Here is a 20,063-nt window from a genome sequence, read left to right on the forward strand (position 1 = left end):
TCTACATGTGCTAAACAGCATTAGTTACTTTTCAGATTAGAGTTTTTCAAACCCTTTCTGTCCAGTGAAAACTATGTATCTATCACCAAATCTGGTGAATTTCAATTTGGATTTTTCTGATAAACTGAAGGATTAAATGTTTTTTCATATACGGTGGGAAAAAAATAATTTTTGAGCCAAACAAACAGTTTTAAAACCCACTTGGATTCACAGGAAAATGCATTGTTTTTCTGAGTTTGTTGACTTTTTAGAGATACATGGTTCTTACAGAGTAGAAACTATATAAACATATGATTCTATAGAATATGATGCATTACTGCAGAGTAAATTAACAAAGAGTTCATAAAGTATTTATATAAGCATAACCAAAACTACGCGACTAAACTGCACATTAATTCAACAGTAATAGTAATCCAAAAACATCATATTTAGTTTAAAACTCTGACAGGGAGCATTTACTGCAGGGTGTACTTTTACTTTTTATACTTTAAGTATTTTTCTGGTAATACTTACATACTTTTACTTAAATAAGGTTTTAAATGGAGGACTTTACCTTGTAGTGAATACTTTTCACAGTATTAGTGTCTGTACTTTTACTCAAGGATCTAAATACTTCTTCCACCATGGGGACACAGTACACTTTGCTTGTATAAGGTCAATCAAGTTGAATAACAACACAAGCAACTACACAAGTTAGTCCTTCCAGAGTGGAAAGAGTTGCAACATTTCTTTTTTCTTTTTTCATCATCTTAATAAAGAGGAAACATTTCATAGTTTACCCACATTCTGTACTTCTGAGGAATTAAATCATTTTTAAAAATGTGTTATTTTTGTTTCCACATGGGACCTGCCAAAGACCACAGTGTCCTGGTACGACTTTAAAAGAGAGCATCGTGTGGACTTCACCCATTAAAAGTAATCGGTGGGATTTTAGATCATCTTCTCACTCTGTATCCTGCTGAGTCAGAGCTAATACAGCTGTAGGGAATTAACACTCACTCCCCCACCCAGACACACACACACACACACACACACACACACACACACACACACACACACACACACACACACACACACAGACACACTCCCCCCTGGGACACAGCTGCTCTCACATCTGCATCACACAAACACACACATTTGCTTGTCTGCAGGCGAGCTAGTCAAACCCGCTGCACTCCTAGTTTAAATTTTGGACAATTATCACATTTTCAAACCACTTTGCTGAAGTAGGATGCCATCGTCACACACTAATGCATCATGCCCCAATGCCCAAAATGCACAGAGTGTCAACAACACTCACATTAAATCTCTTTTTATTGCTATCATTCATATTCATACATCAAATAAACATGCATAGTGTTACTATTTATTTACAACAGGTTAAGTAAACGGATGCCTATATTAACATGGTACTACGGTATATAAATACATTTCACGTGAAGGTGTCCCAGGAACTTTGAGGTTGGTAGCGAGCATCGGCTGGAGGCTTTAAGTGACATGTTCCACAACAGGAAAAAGAAAAAGGGCCATTTCCTTCTTTTGTCTGTTGCTAAAAGTGGCTGAGAAGTTTCTCCAAAAATGTCACGGTGATTTTGCTCATATTGTCTCTTTCACACTTTCTTTGGGTGTTTGTAACCATCCAAAAATGCTCTTCGTTCGGACCAAACCAGCGCTGATAATAAAGCACTGAGTTGAAATTGTGGAGCCATCTTTGAGGACAATTTAATCTTTTGAAAGTGGCATTCTGTATGCATCCATACCGACAGAAAGCTCTAGTGGTTTCTCTTGTGGTTCTTTGGCTCCATATTGGCATTCATTTATTGTACTATTCACTGAGAAGACACTATCAAAATTACAACCGTGGTGCTATTTTGTATAAAACCTGACAGTCTGTGTTTCATCACCTTTTCAACAGGTCAGTGCTTACCGACTTCAACACCGTCGCCGATCACTCATCCAAGTTTAAAAATATAAATATGGGAACAGAAGTTTGAGCATCCTGCACATTTGGACCCAGATGAGACCCCAAATTAAACAAAACTATTCACCTAATCCTGGCAAAAGCATCAGTTTAGCATTTTATGATGACTCTTCATCATGTTAAACCAAAACTAAATCAAAAGAAGAAAAAACAAAAGTTACAGTTAATAATCATGCAGGAAGAATTAAAAACAAAAGAAAATTTTACTTTTCTATCATCATCAGGCAAAAAGAGCAATCAAAAAGTTTGGAAATTGATGGCGTATTCAAAAATGGACTAAAACATCAGAGTCAATGAAGCTAAAATAAGTCAATGAAGCATACATATATAGACTAAGGTCATTATTACACATTGAAAGCTGGTTCTTAGAAATGGAACCTGCGAGACTTGCATTGCGGCTAAATGGACTGTTAAATTCTGGTTTAATTTCAAATGAGTGACGGTATGTCACAGCAATACTGAATACAGCAATAAATAAACATGCATCTCTGTTGTTCAACTGAATCCTGTTTTTCTGTCTGGAGAATGAAGTGTAATGTTCATCTGCTCACTGACTGCATGCTATTTGAGAATTCTCAAACTAATAACAAACATGATATTAACATTTGGAAATGTACTTAACATCTCAGAGGAACTAAAGGGAAACCAAGAGGAACAGTTAAATTAAACTGGAATCTTTGGTTCTTTGGTTCACATCACTGGTAGCGAACGTACTGTATCACCTGAACTGAAACACGCAATACTCACAAAGCAGAAGGTGACGACAGTGTAAAGAACTGAGGAGAGTTGCCAAACCTCAACAATAGCATATCCACGCATTTCGTCCATTTGGATAATACACAGATGACGACATCCTCTTGAAATATTTTGGCCATTTCATTCCTATTCATATCACAATGTCTAACACATCTAGGTCTGACTACTGCTTTATGTATTACAAAAGCACAGTGAGAAACACTACAAGCAGCCCATAAGGAGAGAAATACTCCATATATATGTATATCACAATAATATGGTTCCTGTCTGACCAGGTGTTGCTGTCCTGCATATCCACACCTGTCTGTTGCATCACGCCTGCTCAGTTAGTATGGAGGCCCAAGCGCTCCATATTAAATAAATAAATACAATAGAATGCAATAAAATACCACGTCAGTAAACAGAGATCTACAAATGATCCAATAAACTATGAGGTAATTTAACACCTTATTAAAGTTATGCTGTATTTATATGAGCTGTATTTTTTATTTCAATATCAGAAATATTATTTTAAAAAGACCCTTTTGTATGGGACTTTTAAGTATGACACTTAAACTTCAAGTTGTGTATTTCATAAAGTTACTTATCATATTGTAGCTGCTGGATTGGATGGAGATTTGTTTTAGAATATAGAGTAGCTAAATCATGTGATCACAACCTCTCCTGGCAGCCTTGCCCACTGCCAACTAGCTAGCTAGGTCCCAATGTCGATAGGAACTAACAAAAACAGCTTTTTAGTCTCAACAGACGTTTTTCTTTTAAGAACATTTTTAAGACCATAAGGTAACTAATTAGTCAGTAAGCTAATACAGCTAACTCTGGCTGCTCAGTTTGATATTAAATAATAATCCAGGCTCATAAACTACTTTAGCTTGTCACCTGCCGATCTTAATGTAACCTGGTAAAACTAAATTAAGAAAGGTTCCTTTCCATGTCTTTACACTATGTTTATCTGTAGCAGAAACTACTTATCTTAATTGAAATTCAGAGGCTGGGGGGATTAATTGGCCAAAAGGTGAGGTGGGCAGGCACCGGTGACAAATCCATCATCAATAAAATGCAACGTACAAAACAAGGACAAGAAATTCTATATCAAAATAAAAATAATAGAATGAAATAAAGACTTTTTAAATATTTGATTATAATGAATTGAGTTTAAATGACTGCTTATATTTATTGGTTCAGTTATATACTTTGCTCGATTTATTAACATGAATATAAATTGTGTTATGCACTATATATTAATTTAATATGGACCCCTTTGGAGTTCCATACATCTTGGGATTCATGGTGCCTCTTTTGCTAAACAGATTTATATGATGACAAGTGCCATAAAACTGTTTGTCGTGGTCAGATTTCCAGAATGCAACTGAAGGGATCAAAGGCCTTATAGCGTCATTGAAAAAAAGGTAAACTGCAGGCAAAGAGAAACAGTACTGTTCAGTGAATTAAACATAACTCACAGAAGGACACAGAAGAAAGGGAGGTTTCAACAGCGAGCAGAACTGATCGTCCTTTGGAGACTGCAGTTATTTTTTCACTTCCCTCGTCTGTCTTTTTCACCTCTTCTGCAATCCATTATTTTTCCTATTTCACTCTAAATGTTGTATCTGCAAGCAGAAATGGAAGATGAAGTTGTAAAATATCAACGATCAATCCATCACAACAGAGAATCAAAGAGGAATTGGAATCTGCTCTCAACCAACAGTGCTGGTGAATTCTGTCATAAAGCCTTACATTACAGCTCCATCTTAAAATGAAATCACTACAGACCCAGTGGCAATTTTATGTTAAATCTTTGTATCAAATCACACCATGTGAGGATCAGGAAGGTCTATTTTTAGCAAAACTAACTCAATGAAATTGAAAGCAATGACTCACTTGGAGAAGTATTAATATTTAAAATGGAGCTGCCATCATAAGCCTTATTTTTTCACCAAATACAACCCTATATGCTGCTTTGCTCATAAATCCAAACGTAGAAATTGTACACACTCATCTCAGAACACACACCTCAATAACACTTACAGTACATACATACAGTAAAATACACTTCTTGTCTACATACACTCTCTGTCTCACTCTCCGGGACACCTGCTGCACTCGAGATGGTGCTAAAAGTACAGATAATATGTCCAGTAGAGCAGGTTGACCATGACAAAAGACAGGGGGAAGGAGACTCTGGAGTAGTTGTCTATGTGGTGGGGGTTCTCCACATGGCAGAAGTTTAAAGAGCGGAGGATTTTGCGGAGGGTGGCGAGAGCGGTGAGGCACCAGTGGGTGGGCTGTGGAGGCGCCGCCTCGGGCTTGGGCTCGCTGCCTGAGGGGCTGGAAGGTCTGACAGTTAGTTCTGTGGAGGCGGGGTCCGGGGTAGGAGTCGCGGCAGTCTCTTTGCGTCTCTTGGCCCGGTTGCAGTGAGTGGAGATGGTGGTGATGATGCCGTTCATTTCGTCGTCGAATTCGTGCATGTGGTGGCCATACTGTAAAGGAGTGAGAGAAAAAGAAGAATGAGATATGAACATGAGATGAAAACATGATCCAGATAAATGTGAGAACTTGTAGGGGTGTTCAACTTACCCCAAAGTGTTTGGTGACATGAGAATGATGATAATCACAGCGAACACCACGATGAACACAATGACTGTGACTACAACAACAGCAACAACCACAGCAACGACCACAGCAATTAATAATGCAGTACAGGTATGAGGGCCTCACCATGAGCATGTGTGCATCACTGTGGGTGAGAGTGCAGAAGTGGGCCACAGCGTACTCAATGAGCGCTCCAAAGATAAAACTGAAGCAGATTCCCAAGTACACATCGATGGCCTTGATGAAGCAGTTGGCATTGGGCAGCGATGTCCGGGCTCCCATCATCAGAGTGGTCATGGTCAGTACGGTGGTCACTCCTGGCATAGAAAACACAGAGACATTGGTTGGGTTCGGACTCTTTGATTAAAGACTTGAATCAAATGTAGCACCCACACAGTCCTGGAAATCTTTGTCAATCTCAATCGATAGTAACAAAAAGGATGTTTTTTGATTTTTCATAATTTAGCCTTGATATTTTCTTGGTTAGTCACTGATATTGCAATAAATGGAGAAAAGACTTGCATACACTTGCCCAATAAATTACTCAGTGAACAATGTTCTGTGTGTTTTCTGTAAGAAATATGTTTCAGTTGTGCTCATATTAATTAAAAAAGATGTCACCCATGGCCACAGTGCATCTCATGTATTTAATAGTTTTTTGGTAACTATAGAAGTTATAAAGGTATAGGCCATAATAAAGATTTGGCTTCACAGAGGATACTTGTTAATAGATGAAGTTAATAGTGAGTTTTCATTTGATATTTTTTATGTGCACGTTCAGTTGGTGCCTAAAAACACCTATAACTTGAAAAACTTTACTTTAGTGAAGAAGAGTTCCTGTTGATAAAAACAAAACTTAAATATTCATTGAAGTTTCAATGAAGGGAGCCTTAAAGTAGCACTGTTTTCTACTTCGGTTTCCACCATTTGAGGTTTGACTTCAGGACTTATTATTAATTACATAATCTTGTGTGTCTTTGTTTTCTACGATCTCCAATTAAAAAAAAAAAACATCACCCAACTAGTTATTTTATAGTAAACTTCTGATATTTGCATAAGAGTAGTGGATGTAAACAAGCATTAAGTAATTACAAAATCATTACAATATATGCAGAATTATTGGTATAGGTGTTGTTTGTTGACATCATTATCTTTTGAAAATCACACAGATACGATGGAACTGTTTAATTTTTGTTAAAAACAAAAAAAAAGAAGCTGCTAACGGCACTATCCAGAAGAGGAATCATACAAGCTCTGTCTTGCAGCTGGAGATATTTCACACCATGTTGCACATCCTGCTCATAATTCAAAGTTTGGCCTTCAGTACAATAATCCTGCTGGTGACCTCAGTATGCAGTGAATATGACCATTAAATAATGTGTCCTCGTCTGGGGTTATTCATGTATCCTTCAAATTCAAATGGAGCCGCATTGACACAAGAAACACACAAAGGCAACTAAGATCATCTACATTAACCACATCAGAAATTCCCTTTACATCCTAGGCTGTGTGTTTTGAGAATTTAGTGTTGAGCCCCCTGGAGGAGTGGTGGCTCTAATCCAATGGAGTATCTATATTTGGCTGTTCCCATTACATAACACCAGTGTCAGAGATGCTCTTCTCAAGCCTTCGCCCTCTAAAATCAAAGCCAAACAAACACTTGTGCTCACTGAAGGGAACCAAAAGCCAAAATATCAACATAATAGTAAACAAATACTGAGAAAAATATAGGGTGCAATAATCTCATATAAACAGTACACTTTGGCTGTAATAACATTCATTACCTACAGTCATATGAAAAGTAATTACATGTCATTGAAATTGTTAGCTTTTTTTTTTTTTTTACATATCTGGGAAACCAGATATGTGCCTCCAGATACAATTGATATGCTCACACAAATGACCTGTAAGATTGACATCTATGTGGTCATTTTTATAATTTGAATAAATGAAATAAATAAAAAACAGATCAGTCACATGGAAAAAAGTAAGAACACATTCATCACACCTTCAAATCCATGAAATTGGATGTAGGGGTTTTAGATTAGGCTCCAATGATTAGAACCTCCTTAGGGAGTGACTATTGGACCTTCTCTTATTTAAACGACGTTGCTATTGTAGTGTGTGGTGTCATCATGACAAGATCTAAAGGGTTTTCTGAGTCTGGCATGGGATTTAAAAAGATCAAGCCGACTGCCAATTGGTCCAAGACTGCCGGCCCTAGCAAATTCATCACAAGAGCAGACTGCTTGCTGCAAAAAGAAGTCTCCAAGAACCCCCAAATCTAATCGTAGCATCTGTGTGTTTCTAAAGTCAGAAAGAGACAAATTTGAAGACCACGGGAGGCGTGCCAGGAAGCAGCCTTCGCTGTCCATAAAGTAAATCAGAGCAAAACTATAGCTTGTCAATACATATCTAAGCAAAGATGAGGCGTTTTGGATTAACGTGCTCTGACAGACAAATCAAATATAGAGTTGTTAGTCTGCAGCAACAGTAACAGTAAGCATGTTGAACCACATACCAACTGAGGCATGGTGGTGGAAGTATCATGGTTTGGGGTTGCCGCTCAGCCTCAGGGGCTTGGAAGTTCGCAGTCATTGACTCAACTACGAATTCTGCATCATATCAAAGAAGATAATTTGAGGCCATGTGTCTAAAAGTAGAGGCTGAAACACAAGTGGACCTTTAGACAGGATAGTGATCCGGAGCACACCAGCAAATCCAGCCAAATAATTTCTCAGGAAAGAAAAAAGGAGGGTTATGGAACGACCGAGTCAAGAAAAACAAGCCCAGACTTGCATTCCATTTAAATGTTGCAGGGGGATTTGAAACCTACATGCAAGAAAACTCTCAAACACCGTGCAACTGAATGAATTTTGCATGAAAAAGTTTGTCAAAAAATTTCCGCAAGCAGATATCAGACACTGTTAGACATCTATACAAAACGCCTTCAAGGAGTTGTTTCTAGCTTCTGATGCCAAGGGTGTACTTACTTTTTCCACAGAAGGATATTACATCTGCTGATATTTTGGTTGCTAAATTTCCTTGTGTTTGGTTTCAAGTATATGTAGCCACTTGTTTCAAAGAGGACCAAATGTTTGCTTGCCGAAATAGGTCAAAAAGGCCCACAATTTTCCCGGGATGCCTTATGTTTTCACAAATATCATTTGCTGAGGAAGAAACATTTTCACATCTGACTGATAAAAAAAGAGACTTTTTCCCATACCAATACAAATACGTGCTGGAACAGAGGACAGGGAAATCCAGAAGGAAACCCACGAGAGGACCACGAGCAGGCTGGAGGGGACGTAAGTCTCCAGGATGAAGTACAGAATGCTCCGCTTCAGCTGAAAGTGAAAGACCAGCCTGGGGTAATTGCCTATAGGAAGAAGGATAAAAGTCAATCAATAATTTGTGGTGTGAATTTGAAATCAGTGAAGATTAATATTTGACAGTACATCACTGCTGTTTAACCATCAGTACAGCCCTGGCGCTATTACCAGTTTCATAGATGGCCTCGGAGACAGATGTGTAGTGGTCTTCGACTGTGTACTGAGCCAGCTGGAGAGTGTCTAAACCACTGACAGACTCGTTTCCTCTGGTCCAGTAGAACATTACATCATTGATGTTGTAGCCCCCTGCAGAGAAGAAAGATGAAGAAAAATGGTTCTATGTCAACAATGGATTAAATGAGTATTCATGAAAAGTAGAATGTTTTGGTTTGGGTCTGCTAAAAGGAGAGTGAATGTGTTTCCTGCCAACTGTTTGCTCACACGTTCACTATTAAACTTTACTGGGTGATAATAATCTGTCAGCATTATATAGTACATAAAACACACCACCTGTTACCTTTTCTTCCTCTGGAACAGTTTGTGGTCCAGCAATATGAGAAATAACAGCTCGGCAGATGCTCAGTTACCCGTTGGATGACCAACACACCACAGCATACATCCATGTACAGGTGGGAATATGGCCGACACATTACTGCTATAATTTTCAATTCATAAAGATTATGATTATAACATAGACAAGATATTAGTTGTCTTTTAGTTTTTTTTTCCAAACAGCTGGGAACGTAAATTGCTAAAGTCATGCTTTGGACTGATCTGGTTTCAGCAGAGTTGTTTGGGATTGCACCTCATAGTGGGGGGTACATTCTCCTTAATGCTAAATATCAGCACAAGAGAGAAGCATTTGGCATGAATGAAAGGGAATATGGAAGCACCTTTAAAAAGTTAGTTTAAGACCCTAAATTGCCCTGGAGAGGCAACAACTCAGAAGGTCTTTACAGAGAAACACTTAAATATATCTACTGTTAAAACAACTCATGAATTTGACATAGAGATGTAATCCAATACTGTTGTTATTACTGTTATCCAACAGGAATTTCTAATGGAAATGCATTTGTGGTGTGTGTTCAGTTCTTCAAAGACGACAGCAAAAGAGTGAGGAGCTGCACTCGAACCCTAACAAACCAATCGTATATTGTACGTAGCCCAAGAGAGCTGAGATAACCCAAATAAAACTTAAAAGAAGGCATGCAAAATGAAAATGATCGAAGATACTATGGTTTAGGTTGGTAGTGCTTTTGAGAAGAGCCATGTAACAATGTGTAATAATTCCAGTTTGTAAGATCTAGTGTGGTGTTGAGATTTGTTCAAGACAAAAAGGTACAATTAACAAGGCTTAACTGCATTGGTGCATTTTCCTAATTTATCTGCAGAGGGAGCAAGAGAATAAGAAAAGTAAAAGGACATGCTGCTGGCTAAAGCTGGAATACACCTGTGTAATATGCTGCGCATGAAATGCTCATTAATTTGCTCTTGCTCACCGCATTCAAACCCATATGGAGTGATGTATTATTGACCAGAGCCATGATACCGCGGGCAAAGTTCCCTAATGAAGAGCGGTGGGGACTTTTGTGCTGAGAGGTCCTGTACACTCACAGTTTTCTGTCTCGTTGTAATTCTCTTAGAATAACTCATTATTTTCCTGACCTGGTGTTACTTTACGAATTAAAAGACAGATGGGGAGTGACACACTGTGCAAAAGCATGGAGGTAAATTCAGCCTCCCAGTGCCCTTTGGCCACTTGAAAGCAAGTATGCATATCCACGAACAGAATGGCAACACAATTTAAATTAAAGCAAAAATCACAAATGACTGACTCTGTCTTCTGACTCCTTTTGCTGTCAGAACACACTAAATATTTTACCGCAATCCCAATCTGAATGCCCCGCACCCTCCCAAACAACACTCAATCTAAAGCCCTCCCCTGTGCAGAGGAGCCACTTTTGGCATGGCATCAAAAGAAATAAATCCTTGAATATACATCTTCATAAAGAGACACGGAGACGGAGCAAAAAGGAGGTAGATATTGAATTCGAGGAGGACAGCAGGGGAGAGAGAAAACAGCAGAGATAGAGCAGCAGGATAAGAGGAAGAGATTGTAAGGGAGGGTGGAAGAAAGCGACAGGCAGAGTGAGAGTGAAAGATGCAGATCTGTAGTGTGGAATTATTGAAGCAGTAAAGGACGGATCCATCATCCTCTCAGTTACCTAACTTTAACCTCCAGATGTCTTTTTGTCTGCTAAGTGGCACCGGAGCTCAAGCTAAATGTTTTATTTGGCAACGAGGTCCTTGTGGGCTTCTGGCAGGAATCAGACTTAGCTTAGCCTGGCTGGCTGTTATTTAATAGCAAAGAGCAAAAAGCGACCTGGAAAGCAAAGACGGCAGATGAGCCAGGGAAGAGAGGGGAGGGGGTTGGGTGCCTTTTTCTTTTTCATCCTAGCATCTGTTCCCAGCCAAAAAAAAAAATCCATCTTGTCATGTAATTTAATTTTAATGATAATGCGCTGTAATTGTAAACACCAATAAAAATGTCTTATTTTATTTCAGGAAAATGTCAAGACATTTCAATACTTTCTGAGTCTGGTGGCAGAGCTTCTTAAAGTATAAAGTGAAAGTCGAAAGGATGTGTAGCAATGGGGGGTGGGAGGGTGGGATGGGGTGGTGTGTGTTGGGGGGGAGCAGGACTGACCCTTAAACTTTATGGATTTGTGGGAAAAGGGTGGCTATAAGAAGCATATTTGAATCAAACAGAATAGTTTGACAGTTTGATATTAGTTTGGGAATACATTCTGATTCAGTGCATTAAAGGTACTTGTGATTTTGTTGTTGTTGTAATGCAGTACTCAGACCCTTTGCTGTGGCACTCCAAATTGTGGTCAGGTTTATCCTGTTCACTTTTGACCAGAATTTAACTGGAGTCTACCTGCAGCAACACTAATTGATTGGACAGACTTTAAAGAGGGAGACACCTGTGTAATTAAATGTATAACAATTCACTCTGCAAGTCAGGACAAATAAAAAGATGAGAAGTCCAATAAACTCTCCATAGACCAGATAGATACATTTCTGGCAAACATAGATCAGGGTACGGTTTTAAAACCACATCAAAAGCTTTGAGAGGTCCTGGGAGCACAGTGGCCTCATTATGAAATGAAAGAAGTTTAAACTACAAAGATTAGAGTCCAACAGTTGACTGTTTAGCCAACTGTTGTCGGCAAGCAAGAAGAGTCTTCATCAGGGAGGTGACCAAGAACCCAAAAGTTATTCTAACAGAGCTTTCAGAAGTCCTCTGGAGACATCGGAAAGAGCCTACCAGAAAGACGGCATTGTTGGCAGCACCCCTGATCAATCAAGCTTCCATGGTAGAGCAGCAAGACGGAAGGAATTTCAAATAAGAGTCATGCAATAGCCTGCTTTTGTCAAACAGCATTTAAAGGACTGGAGGAAAAAAATATTTGAAAATATTCAGACAAAACTCCAGGCACTATGTCTGTTGAACACCAGGAACTGCTGGTGAAGCATGGTGGTGGAATCATCATGCTAATGGGTACTTCTCAGCAGCAGGGACAGGGAGATCAGTCAGAGTTGAAGGAGGGATGAATGTAGCCAAAAACAGAGAGGTCCTAGAGGAAAGCCAGCTCCTGAGTGACATAACCTTAGAATGGGGCAACTATTCACCTTTCAGTGCAACAATAACATAAAGCATACAGCTGAGATAACACTAGAGTAGCTTTGGGACAATTATTTACCTGTCCTTGAGTAGCCCAGCTAAACCCATACTTAAACCCCGGAGAAAAGACCTGACACCTGAAGATGGCACTTCACAGATTTCCATCCAATATGATGGATTTTAAGAAGATCTGCCAGGAGGAATGAGATACACTGCCCAAATCCAGCTGTGCAAAGCTTGTAGAGACTTACCCAAGACGACTCAAAGGTATAACTGCTGCCAAGGGGGGTTCTAAAAAGCACACATAAAGCACATAATTTCCAAGCGCTACCTCAGAGCTTCATGTTCATTTTCATTATAGTAATCAAATCCTGTATGACCGACAAACATACACAGCAGAATATTCCCTCATGACCAGAATTGCCTCAGTTTATGTCTGCATGTGTGACACAAGTATACAGTCTTACACACACACACACACACACACGCATACACACACACACACACACACACACACACACACACACACACACACACACATGCACACACAAGCTGTGTAGAAGATGAGAGAAAGAGATCTGTTTGAACCCTTGGTTTGATCAGATTCACTTGAAATCACACTCACCCACCAACTCTCTGCCACAGCTTCAAGCACCACAGTTCAGATTTTGTTTTATATAGTAAGAAGTGTCCTTACAGCTCTCCAGTTGTAGTGTGCAGGTCTGCTTGTCCATGGGATACTTGGTCAGATCCATGTTGCAAGCCACAGTGGTGGTAATCCTAAAAAAATAGAAATGTTTTTGTTATTAAAGGGGAATTTCATGAAATACCTAGAGCAAATGCTTGCCATTTTGTCATGTGGAATCAGCTGGCTATATATTTATGTATGTGTATTTTGTGGAAACCGCTATTAACGATCCTGGATCCCCAAATATGTCGTGGAAATGCTGCTGAAATTCTTGACACCCAAAAAATACACATACACCTGGTGTCGTTGCAGAGAAAATATAGCATACGTACAGTATTTCCTCATTGCAGTCTTGAAGAATATTTATACAGGCACAGCTTTTTATAATATACAGAGACTTCAGGACTTTGTTTTTCAGATTTAAATAGCGCAAAGTTTTCTGAACCTTAGATGATTTTGAAACAGAAGTCTTTCCACTGAACAGGTCAACCTTGCAGGGAAGAGAATTGTTTCAAATGGCTGACCTGGGCCTCTGGCTTTTGACCTCTTCATCTTACACACACTGACACATGCTGACTGGCCCAGATTGAGTCACAGACAGAAAGTCGCCTAAGGTCCTGAGACAAAGTCATCATTAACAGATCAATTATAGAAATGATTATGAATAAGTAAACATAAGAATAATGATAACTATACGTTTACAACGTATTACAAATATTACTTTGACATTTTATATATGAATACATATATACACAGATGATTTGGCAGTTATTTTTTTTCTTAAGTACATTGAAATCCTAAAATTATTAAATTTTGCACTTATTTTCAGAAATTATTATTAAAACTAATAGGAGTGTTTATCAATACAAAGCTGCTCTCAGCTTTCAACCAAGTCTCAGCTTATTTATTAAGGCCTCCTAAAACATTCAGCGGTGGCCTGAACATATCGGAGCTCAATGCTTCCTCAGTGTGTTTCCAACTGTACTTTTGCTGGCCACTTGTGGTCCGATCCAGCCAGGTCGCATATGTCCGAATTGAAATAGCCAAATGGAAACAGCCTCAATGTCTGTTACGAGAGACCAGATGAGGCAGTAGATGCACTAGTTTGGATATGTATAATGATAAACTGACAAAACATAGTCTGTTCAAGTTACCCACACTAACTATGCAACATAAAAAAAGATCATGACATAATGAATTTAGCGTGAATGTGGCCCCGTGCTTACTGTACATGTTGCTGTAAAATCAAAGCTCGATTGAAAGCCTGAGTTTTAAATCCATGATTAAAAAAATATTTCATTAATTGAAATGATTCTAAATACACCAAACGTGCTGTAAATCATTTCATGAAAACATTTAGATCAAGGGACCTCAATCAAAAATAATTATGTAAATCTTGTTTTATTTATATCCTATATTCCATATATTTATACTGTTGACATGACTATAGGGAAATGTGATATCTTCTCAAAGCTTTTTTTCTCACAAGCGTCAGTCTATAGAGTCATTTAGTTTTACAACGAATAATGTCTTAATCATCTTACAATCATAACAGGGTGTGCATGAAGCTCTGATAAATAATGTGATGCAGCCATGACACATCCCTTCTGGAGGCCTTCTGATTCACTGCTTGAGGAAGAGCATTTCTGTCTGGACACTTAAGAATCACTACAGTCAGCACTTAAGAATTACACTTACCGTATTTCATATCTTTTATGCCAAGATTTTAAGCACTCCTTCTTCCTAAGATTTTTTTTTTTACGCATAAGTCAAATTATTGGACCCTTATTGACCGATCTCTTAGAAGTTCTATAATTCAATGATGTTGAGTCGTACTCAGTGAAAGAGATGCTGATGTTGTGTGTAAAACGGATCTTGCTGAAATTTCAATACAACACCCAGCTGGAGCACACTGACTGACAAGAAAGAAGATGGAAGCTAACCAGCAGAAAATGCATGTAGGTAGTCTACCAAGCACTTTGACCTTGACACCAGTTTGCCACAAGCCTTTGTTTAATTGGCATCTCCCCTCTTTACTATACCGAAGTTCTGACTTCTGCTTTTATGATTATTTTTACACAAAAAATATGATCTGGACACTCCTAAACCAGAAGAATGGCATTGAGGATTTATTTTAAATCATCTTCAACCTTAATTGCTCAACGTTTGGCTACAGTCACCTCAGTACTTTCTCATGTATTCCCCCCCGGCACAGCACTGAAACATTTACCACAGCTGTCCTTTTTCCTCTAACTCCTCACATTTCTCACTCTACTCTATCCTTTTTCACAGCCCCAATTCCCTGAGGTTGCCATCCTTCTCCTGACTGTCTTTTCTGGCTTGTTTTACTCTCTGCTTCTGTCCTCTGACTGTAAAATGCTACCGTCACCACATTTCCTCTATCACAGTAAAGCTCTCTGTATTGATGCAAAGGTTCATGAGGACTGGGGACACACACATTCTGAACAATGAATCAACAAATGGAGCGTCACTGTACGTGGCAATGTCATGCACTTGTTGATAAAAACAGGAAGCAAAATTCTAATTAAAGCATATTCACATGGGTGTAAAAGAGCAAAACAGTACCCTCCTGATGCGAGTAGTATATTGAGGCAAGATTAACTCTGAGGCCAGACTGAAGTGAGCCTGAATACCCAACCCAATTTACTATAAAATAACACCCACATACACTGCCCTCCTTCTACTTACAGAGTTATGATTGGAAAATGAAAATCTTTCCCATGTGACCCTTTTCCCTTTAACTGTGGAACAACAACATGCGTAGCCACCACTGTACTGAATGCAGGAACAAGTCAAAGTATAAAAGCACTGAGTGAAGCCAAATCAGCACCATGGACAGCTCTTAGGCAATCTATAGATGAGCTGAGGTTATAGCATGTGACAAAAACATTAGGATGTGTAAATCCCATCAACGCAAGCTTAAAAGAGCTGAACATATCCACTCGCTGGATTCTTTACAACCTTTCTATCAATAACCTGTCTGTTTGGCCCGATATCTAATCAGAATGCCAAGGTAATGCACGCTTCAGCGGCTTGCCAAGAGCTTGTTAAGCTTCATACAAAGTGCAATATCTGTTTCACAGATTCTAACACGACTCGTGTTGCTTTTATGGTCCACAGGTCTTTGTATTGATGGATCACATGCTCCTGCATGCATACAATCCAATACCCAAGTGATAAAATTGACAACTCTCTGCTTTGCAATTTCATTATCTTCAAATTCAACCCACGCTTCCTCCCTCAGCCAATCTCTCTTCCATTCTCTGGCCTTCTTTGCATTGTCTGTTGGAGCAGGAAAAAAAATAACACACAACAAACCATTCAAACACCAGTCGTCAATCGTTATCGCACCTCAGCGCGTAAAGGACGGTCCCGTTGGGGAAAATGCGGATCAGCCTGTTCTCCACAGTGATGTCATGGAGGAAGGACTTCTTGGAGTCGACAATGAAGGTGTCAGGGACCCAGAGGAGCTCCACCAGCCTCCCGTCGAGGCTCAGGCTCTTGTTGCCTTCGAAAATCAAGCGTTCGTCCGTCCAGCGCTGGCGGAGGAATATGGTGGCGGTGTAGTCCTGCAGGAATAAGGCCCAGAGGTCACAACATAGCTAATAGACTGTTTTAACAAGCATGTCAATAATATGCTGACAGACACGACAAGTTTTGGCAAACCAAACGTTGTGGACTTGTATTTCATTAGTCAGCTGGGGACTTTTTTTTTTTTTCATTCTTGGGTATGAAAGCCCTTCCGTGCCTGAAGCAACTGTAAACTACAGCACTGCTTCGAGTCAGCAAGTCTGCTTTGGCTTTTTGGACCCTGAACATGTTTTTTCTGCATGGCTTTCATTCCTGAAAGCCCTGCTGTTGTATCATGGGTGATGACGTAATCAGTTTATTGTATTGTGTGCAACAGGCTGTGGGAATACTTTCCTCACCAAACACATTTAGCAGCACAGGAATTTACCTGATCATGTCCAGAGCAATGCTGGTGTTTCATTCACTGTTCAACTAAGGGCTTTGACTGGTGTATGTCACTGTCAACCAACATTATTCTTCACAGAAAAACTACCCACCCAAGTTTCCTGAAACTTGGTGGAATGGTGTAGAATGAGCTGAGGAAGAACTTGGAGTGGATGTGAATCATGGTTGATCCACAAAGTATTTTTCACTTTCATGATAATTTTGAAATCCGAAATCTGGCCTACTAAATTTCATAGACAGTAGTGAAGTTCAGTAGTTACAAAACATAGGCAATTCTACAAATTCAATGGCTTATATCCCAATCCACATTTACAGGTACCAGTAATCCTGTTATGGAGGATTTAGTGACAGTGGTTTCTTTGGGGAGAACTGGTACCGGTGCAAAAACTGCGATATGGGGCTTCAGCTTGGCATGCACATATTTTGACAAAATTCTAATAATTTTGAAAATATCTCCTGTAATGGTTTCAGTTGTAGGTTTGTAACAATAGCAGACAGGAGTAGTGGCCTCGGTGGAAGTCGGTGCTCTCCAAGTGTCCTTTTAGTTTCTTCATGTATAAAATGTGCACTTCAGGTTGTGTCCCTCATTTATAGGTGAAGGGTTAAGTCTAGAAATGTAGTGCTGCAGTTTGGCTTTACAAAACGTTCAGGCAAAGTTACTCTGAGTGACGGTTAGTTGTTGCATTGGATAAGTTTGAACCTGTATTGTTTATTAGTTACAAGTAAAGAACCGGAATATAACGAGGCACTCTGTATATTATCTGTGTAGTTTTAGGTTTATTTTTAAATTAGAGTGACCAGCAGGATGTGATTGTCTTACCATGTTGATCTCTGAGATGGTGTCAATGCTGGCAATGTCCAAGCTCATACCCACCGTGACAGGACCATCTAGAAACAAAAAAAGAAACCATCAGTGCATCTGCTGCAGTATGTTCACACTGCAAAATCCCTACAATTATGGTAAAGCATCCTGTTGTATAACGAAAGGCTACTGAGGGACCGCATATTTAAAAATGCTGAAGACCCCCACATCCCTGCAACAGCTGAAGTCTGTCGAGTGTGAAGCTCCTTGAGGGAATTACTTTACCCTGATTCACCATCACAGAGGGGCTAACTTACTGCTTGATGTTTCTCCTTCCCATTCTCCTTCCCTCTCACTTATCAATCTTTATTTCTGTGGGAGACATTAATGAGCCGGTTGTCATGTTGCTAATACTGTCTGTGCCAATGTCCGTGCCTGCTTTACATGTGTTTTTACTGCATGCATATGCATATACTCTCAGCAGGTGTTTGTACATTTACTTCAACTGGGGTTTAGTTTTAGTGGAACAAATATAAAGATTTGTATCTTCTCATCTAACTCCGGGCAAGAAAGCAAATAAATGTATGAACTCAAAATGCTTAATTATTCCTTGAAGGCTATTTGTGTGTTAGAAGTGGTGATTAAGTTTCATAAAGGAAGATCAAAAACTGTCTAGTCAGACAGCACTGTGCAAACCTGTTAGCTGCGCCGGAGGCTAACTGGCCTGATAATTACTGAGAAGTGTAAAACCTGCAAGTTGCATTAAAATGTTGAAATATTTTTTACTTAAACTGAGCTGTTTGTGTCGCTAAAAACTGCAAAGCATCACATGGAGCATTTTTGGGTGTTTTCTTTCCCTTTAACTGCAAGAGAATTAATAAATGCAATGGAAATCCTCTCAATGGTAGTAATATAAAGGCATGCATGTATGTATGTGTGAATATGTGTGTTTTTGTTCACCAGCGCTTTTAACTGTCACTGTGTGCCAAGCTTGCGTCGCTAGGCGGGGAGGACAAGTGATTATGCTGAATAGCATTCAACTTGGTAAAGTCCAAGGCGTTATTACAGATCAAACAGCGAGTAAACAATCCATAATCACATTGTGACGAATTCCCGGAGCCTGAACAATAACAGTAGGGAGGGATTTGCAGGAAATGACATAACATTGTTCTTCTGAAAGCATACACTGAGATAAACTTTGTTTCTCTGTTGCAAGCAAATTAGTCGCCTGGTGGAAATTGGAATCTAAATCACAACACATATTACAATCGCAGCTCAGACAAGTAACAATATTACTTTTTTTTTAAATTTTATATAGAGATTAGTGTTTAAGTAAATGATGCTTCTACAACGTCATTTCAATGTTGATTATCTTTTTCATTACCTCCAAAGTAACGGAGCACATCAATCTGGACTATAAATTAAATTAAGGTACATTTAAATGTATGTATGTCAGCATATATTACTCAAAAGGAACACGCAAGCACAAAATTGCAATCGGAACTCGTCTCGTTCTCTGTCAAACACACATTTCCCCCGAGTGTTCTGTCATTTCCATGGCTGCATGTGTCTGCAGTTTTCTTACTGTCAAAGAAGGGCCTGAGGTACTTGTTGTATCCTTTCATCAGCCTCTGAATGGTAGGAGGCAGAATCTCTCCTTCTTTAACTTCTGCATTAAGCAAGGAGCTCTCTAACAACCTGAGAACAAAGACGGAGAAAGAGAACAGCAGAAATAAGAGATGTTTCTTTTTTTTTTTTGTCTCCTCCCGTTGTGCATCTAGCAGGTTGGTATTCACAGAATCCGCAGGGTGTCAAAATGAGTTCTACAGCAAATCTTGCAAGCCATGCTGGGGGAAGAAAGGGCAGGAGATTAAAACGGCAACTTGGAACTGAAAAATGGGGGGGGGGGGGAACCAAAATAAAGGCTTCTTTTAATTAATATATTACTTTGAATTGACAGGGTCCATAATACTTTAAACCATCCATTTGTTTTTCCATCTACTCACCCCTTTGAAATGACTGTTTGCTTTCATGATTTGTTTTTTCTTCTGTCTGAATCCTATTCTTAAAGGCACATTGAAGTGTGGGAAGATAATTATATTGCTATATGGCAATTGCGGCATTGGGGGGGGGGGGGGTTGAAAGAACACTCATTGCGCCTTTTCCAGTGGTACGTGTGTTTGTGTATAAATCAGGCTCTAAATACAGAACGCCTGCTCTGAAGAGAG

General features: G+C 39.3%; 1 protein-coding gene across 1 annotated transcript in view; it reads right to left on the bottom strand.

Moving 5' to 3' along the window:
* Positions 1–1,296: 1,296 nt before the first annotated feature.
* Positions 1,297–20,063, bottom strand: part of LOC138195636 (gamma-aminobutyric acid receptor subunit pi) — a 57,354-nt gene continuing 38,587 nt past the window's right edge. The window contains exons 3-10 of the mRNA XM_069145252.1: positions 19,421–19,533; positions 17,854–17,921; positions 16,410–16,627; positions 13,047–13,129; positions 8,830–8,967; positions 8,556–8,708; positions 5,456–5,646; positions 1,297–5,217 (exon numbers count right to left, since the gene is read on the bottom strand). Coding sequence (XP_069001353.1) covers positions 4,852–5,217; positions 5,456–5,646; positions 8,556–8,708; positions 8,830–8,967; positions 13,047–13,129; positions 16,410–16,627; positions 17,854–17,921; positions 19,421–19,533 — 1,330 coding nt within the window. The 3' untranslated portion in view covers positions 1,297–4,851. The remainder of the gene's footprint in view (positions 5,218–5,455; positions 5,647–8,555; positions 8,709–8,829; positions 8,968–13,046; positions 13,130–16,409; positions 16,628–17,853; positions 17,922–19,420; positions 19,534–20,063) is intronic.

This window comes from Embiotoca jacksoni, unplaced genomic scaffold (genome assembly GCF_022577435.1).
Source record: "Embiotoca jacksoni isolate LCO1_2020_lvr unplaced genomic scaffold, fEmbJac1.0.p SCAF_12, whole genome shotgun sequence".
NCBI classification, from domain to species: domain Eukaryota; kingdom Metazoa; phylum Chordata; class Actinopteri; family Embiotocidae; genus Embiotoca; species Embiotoca jacksoni.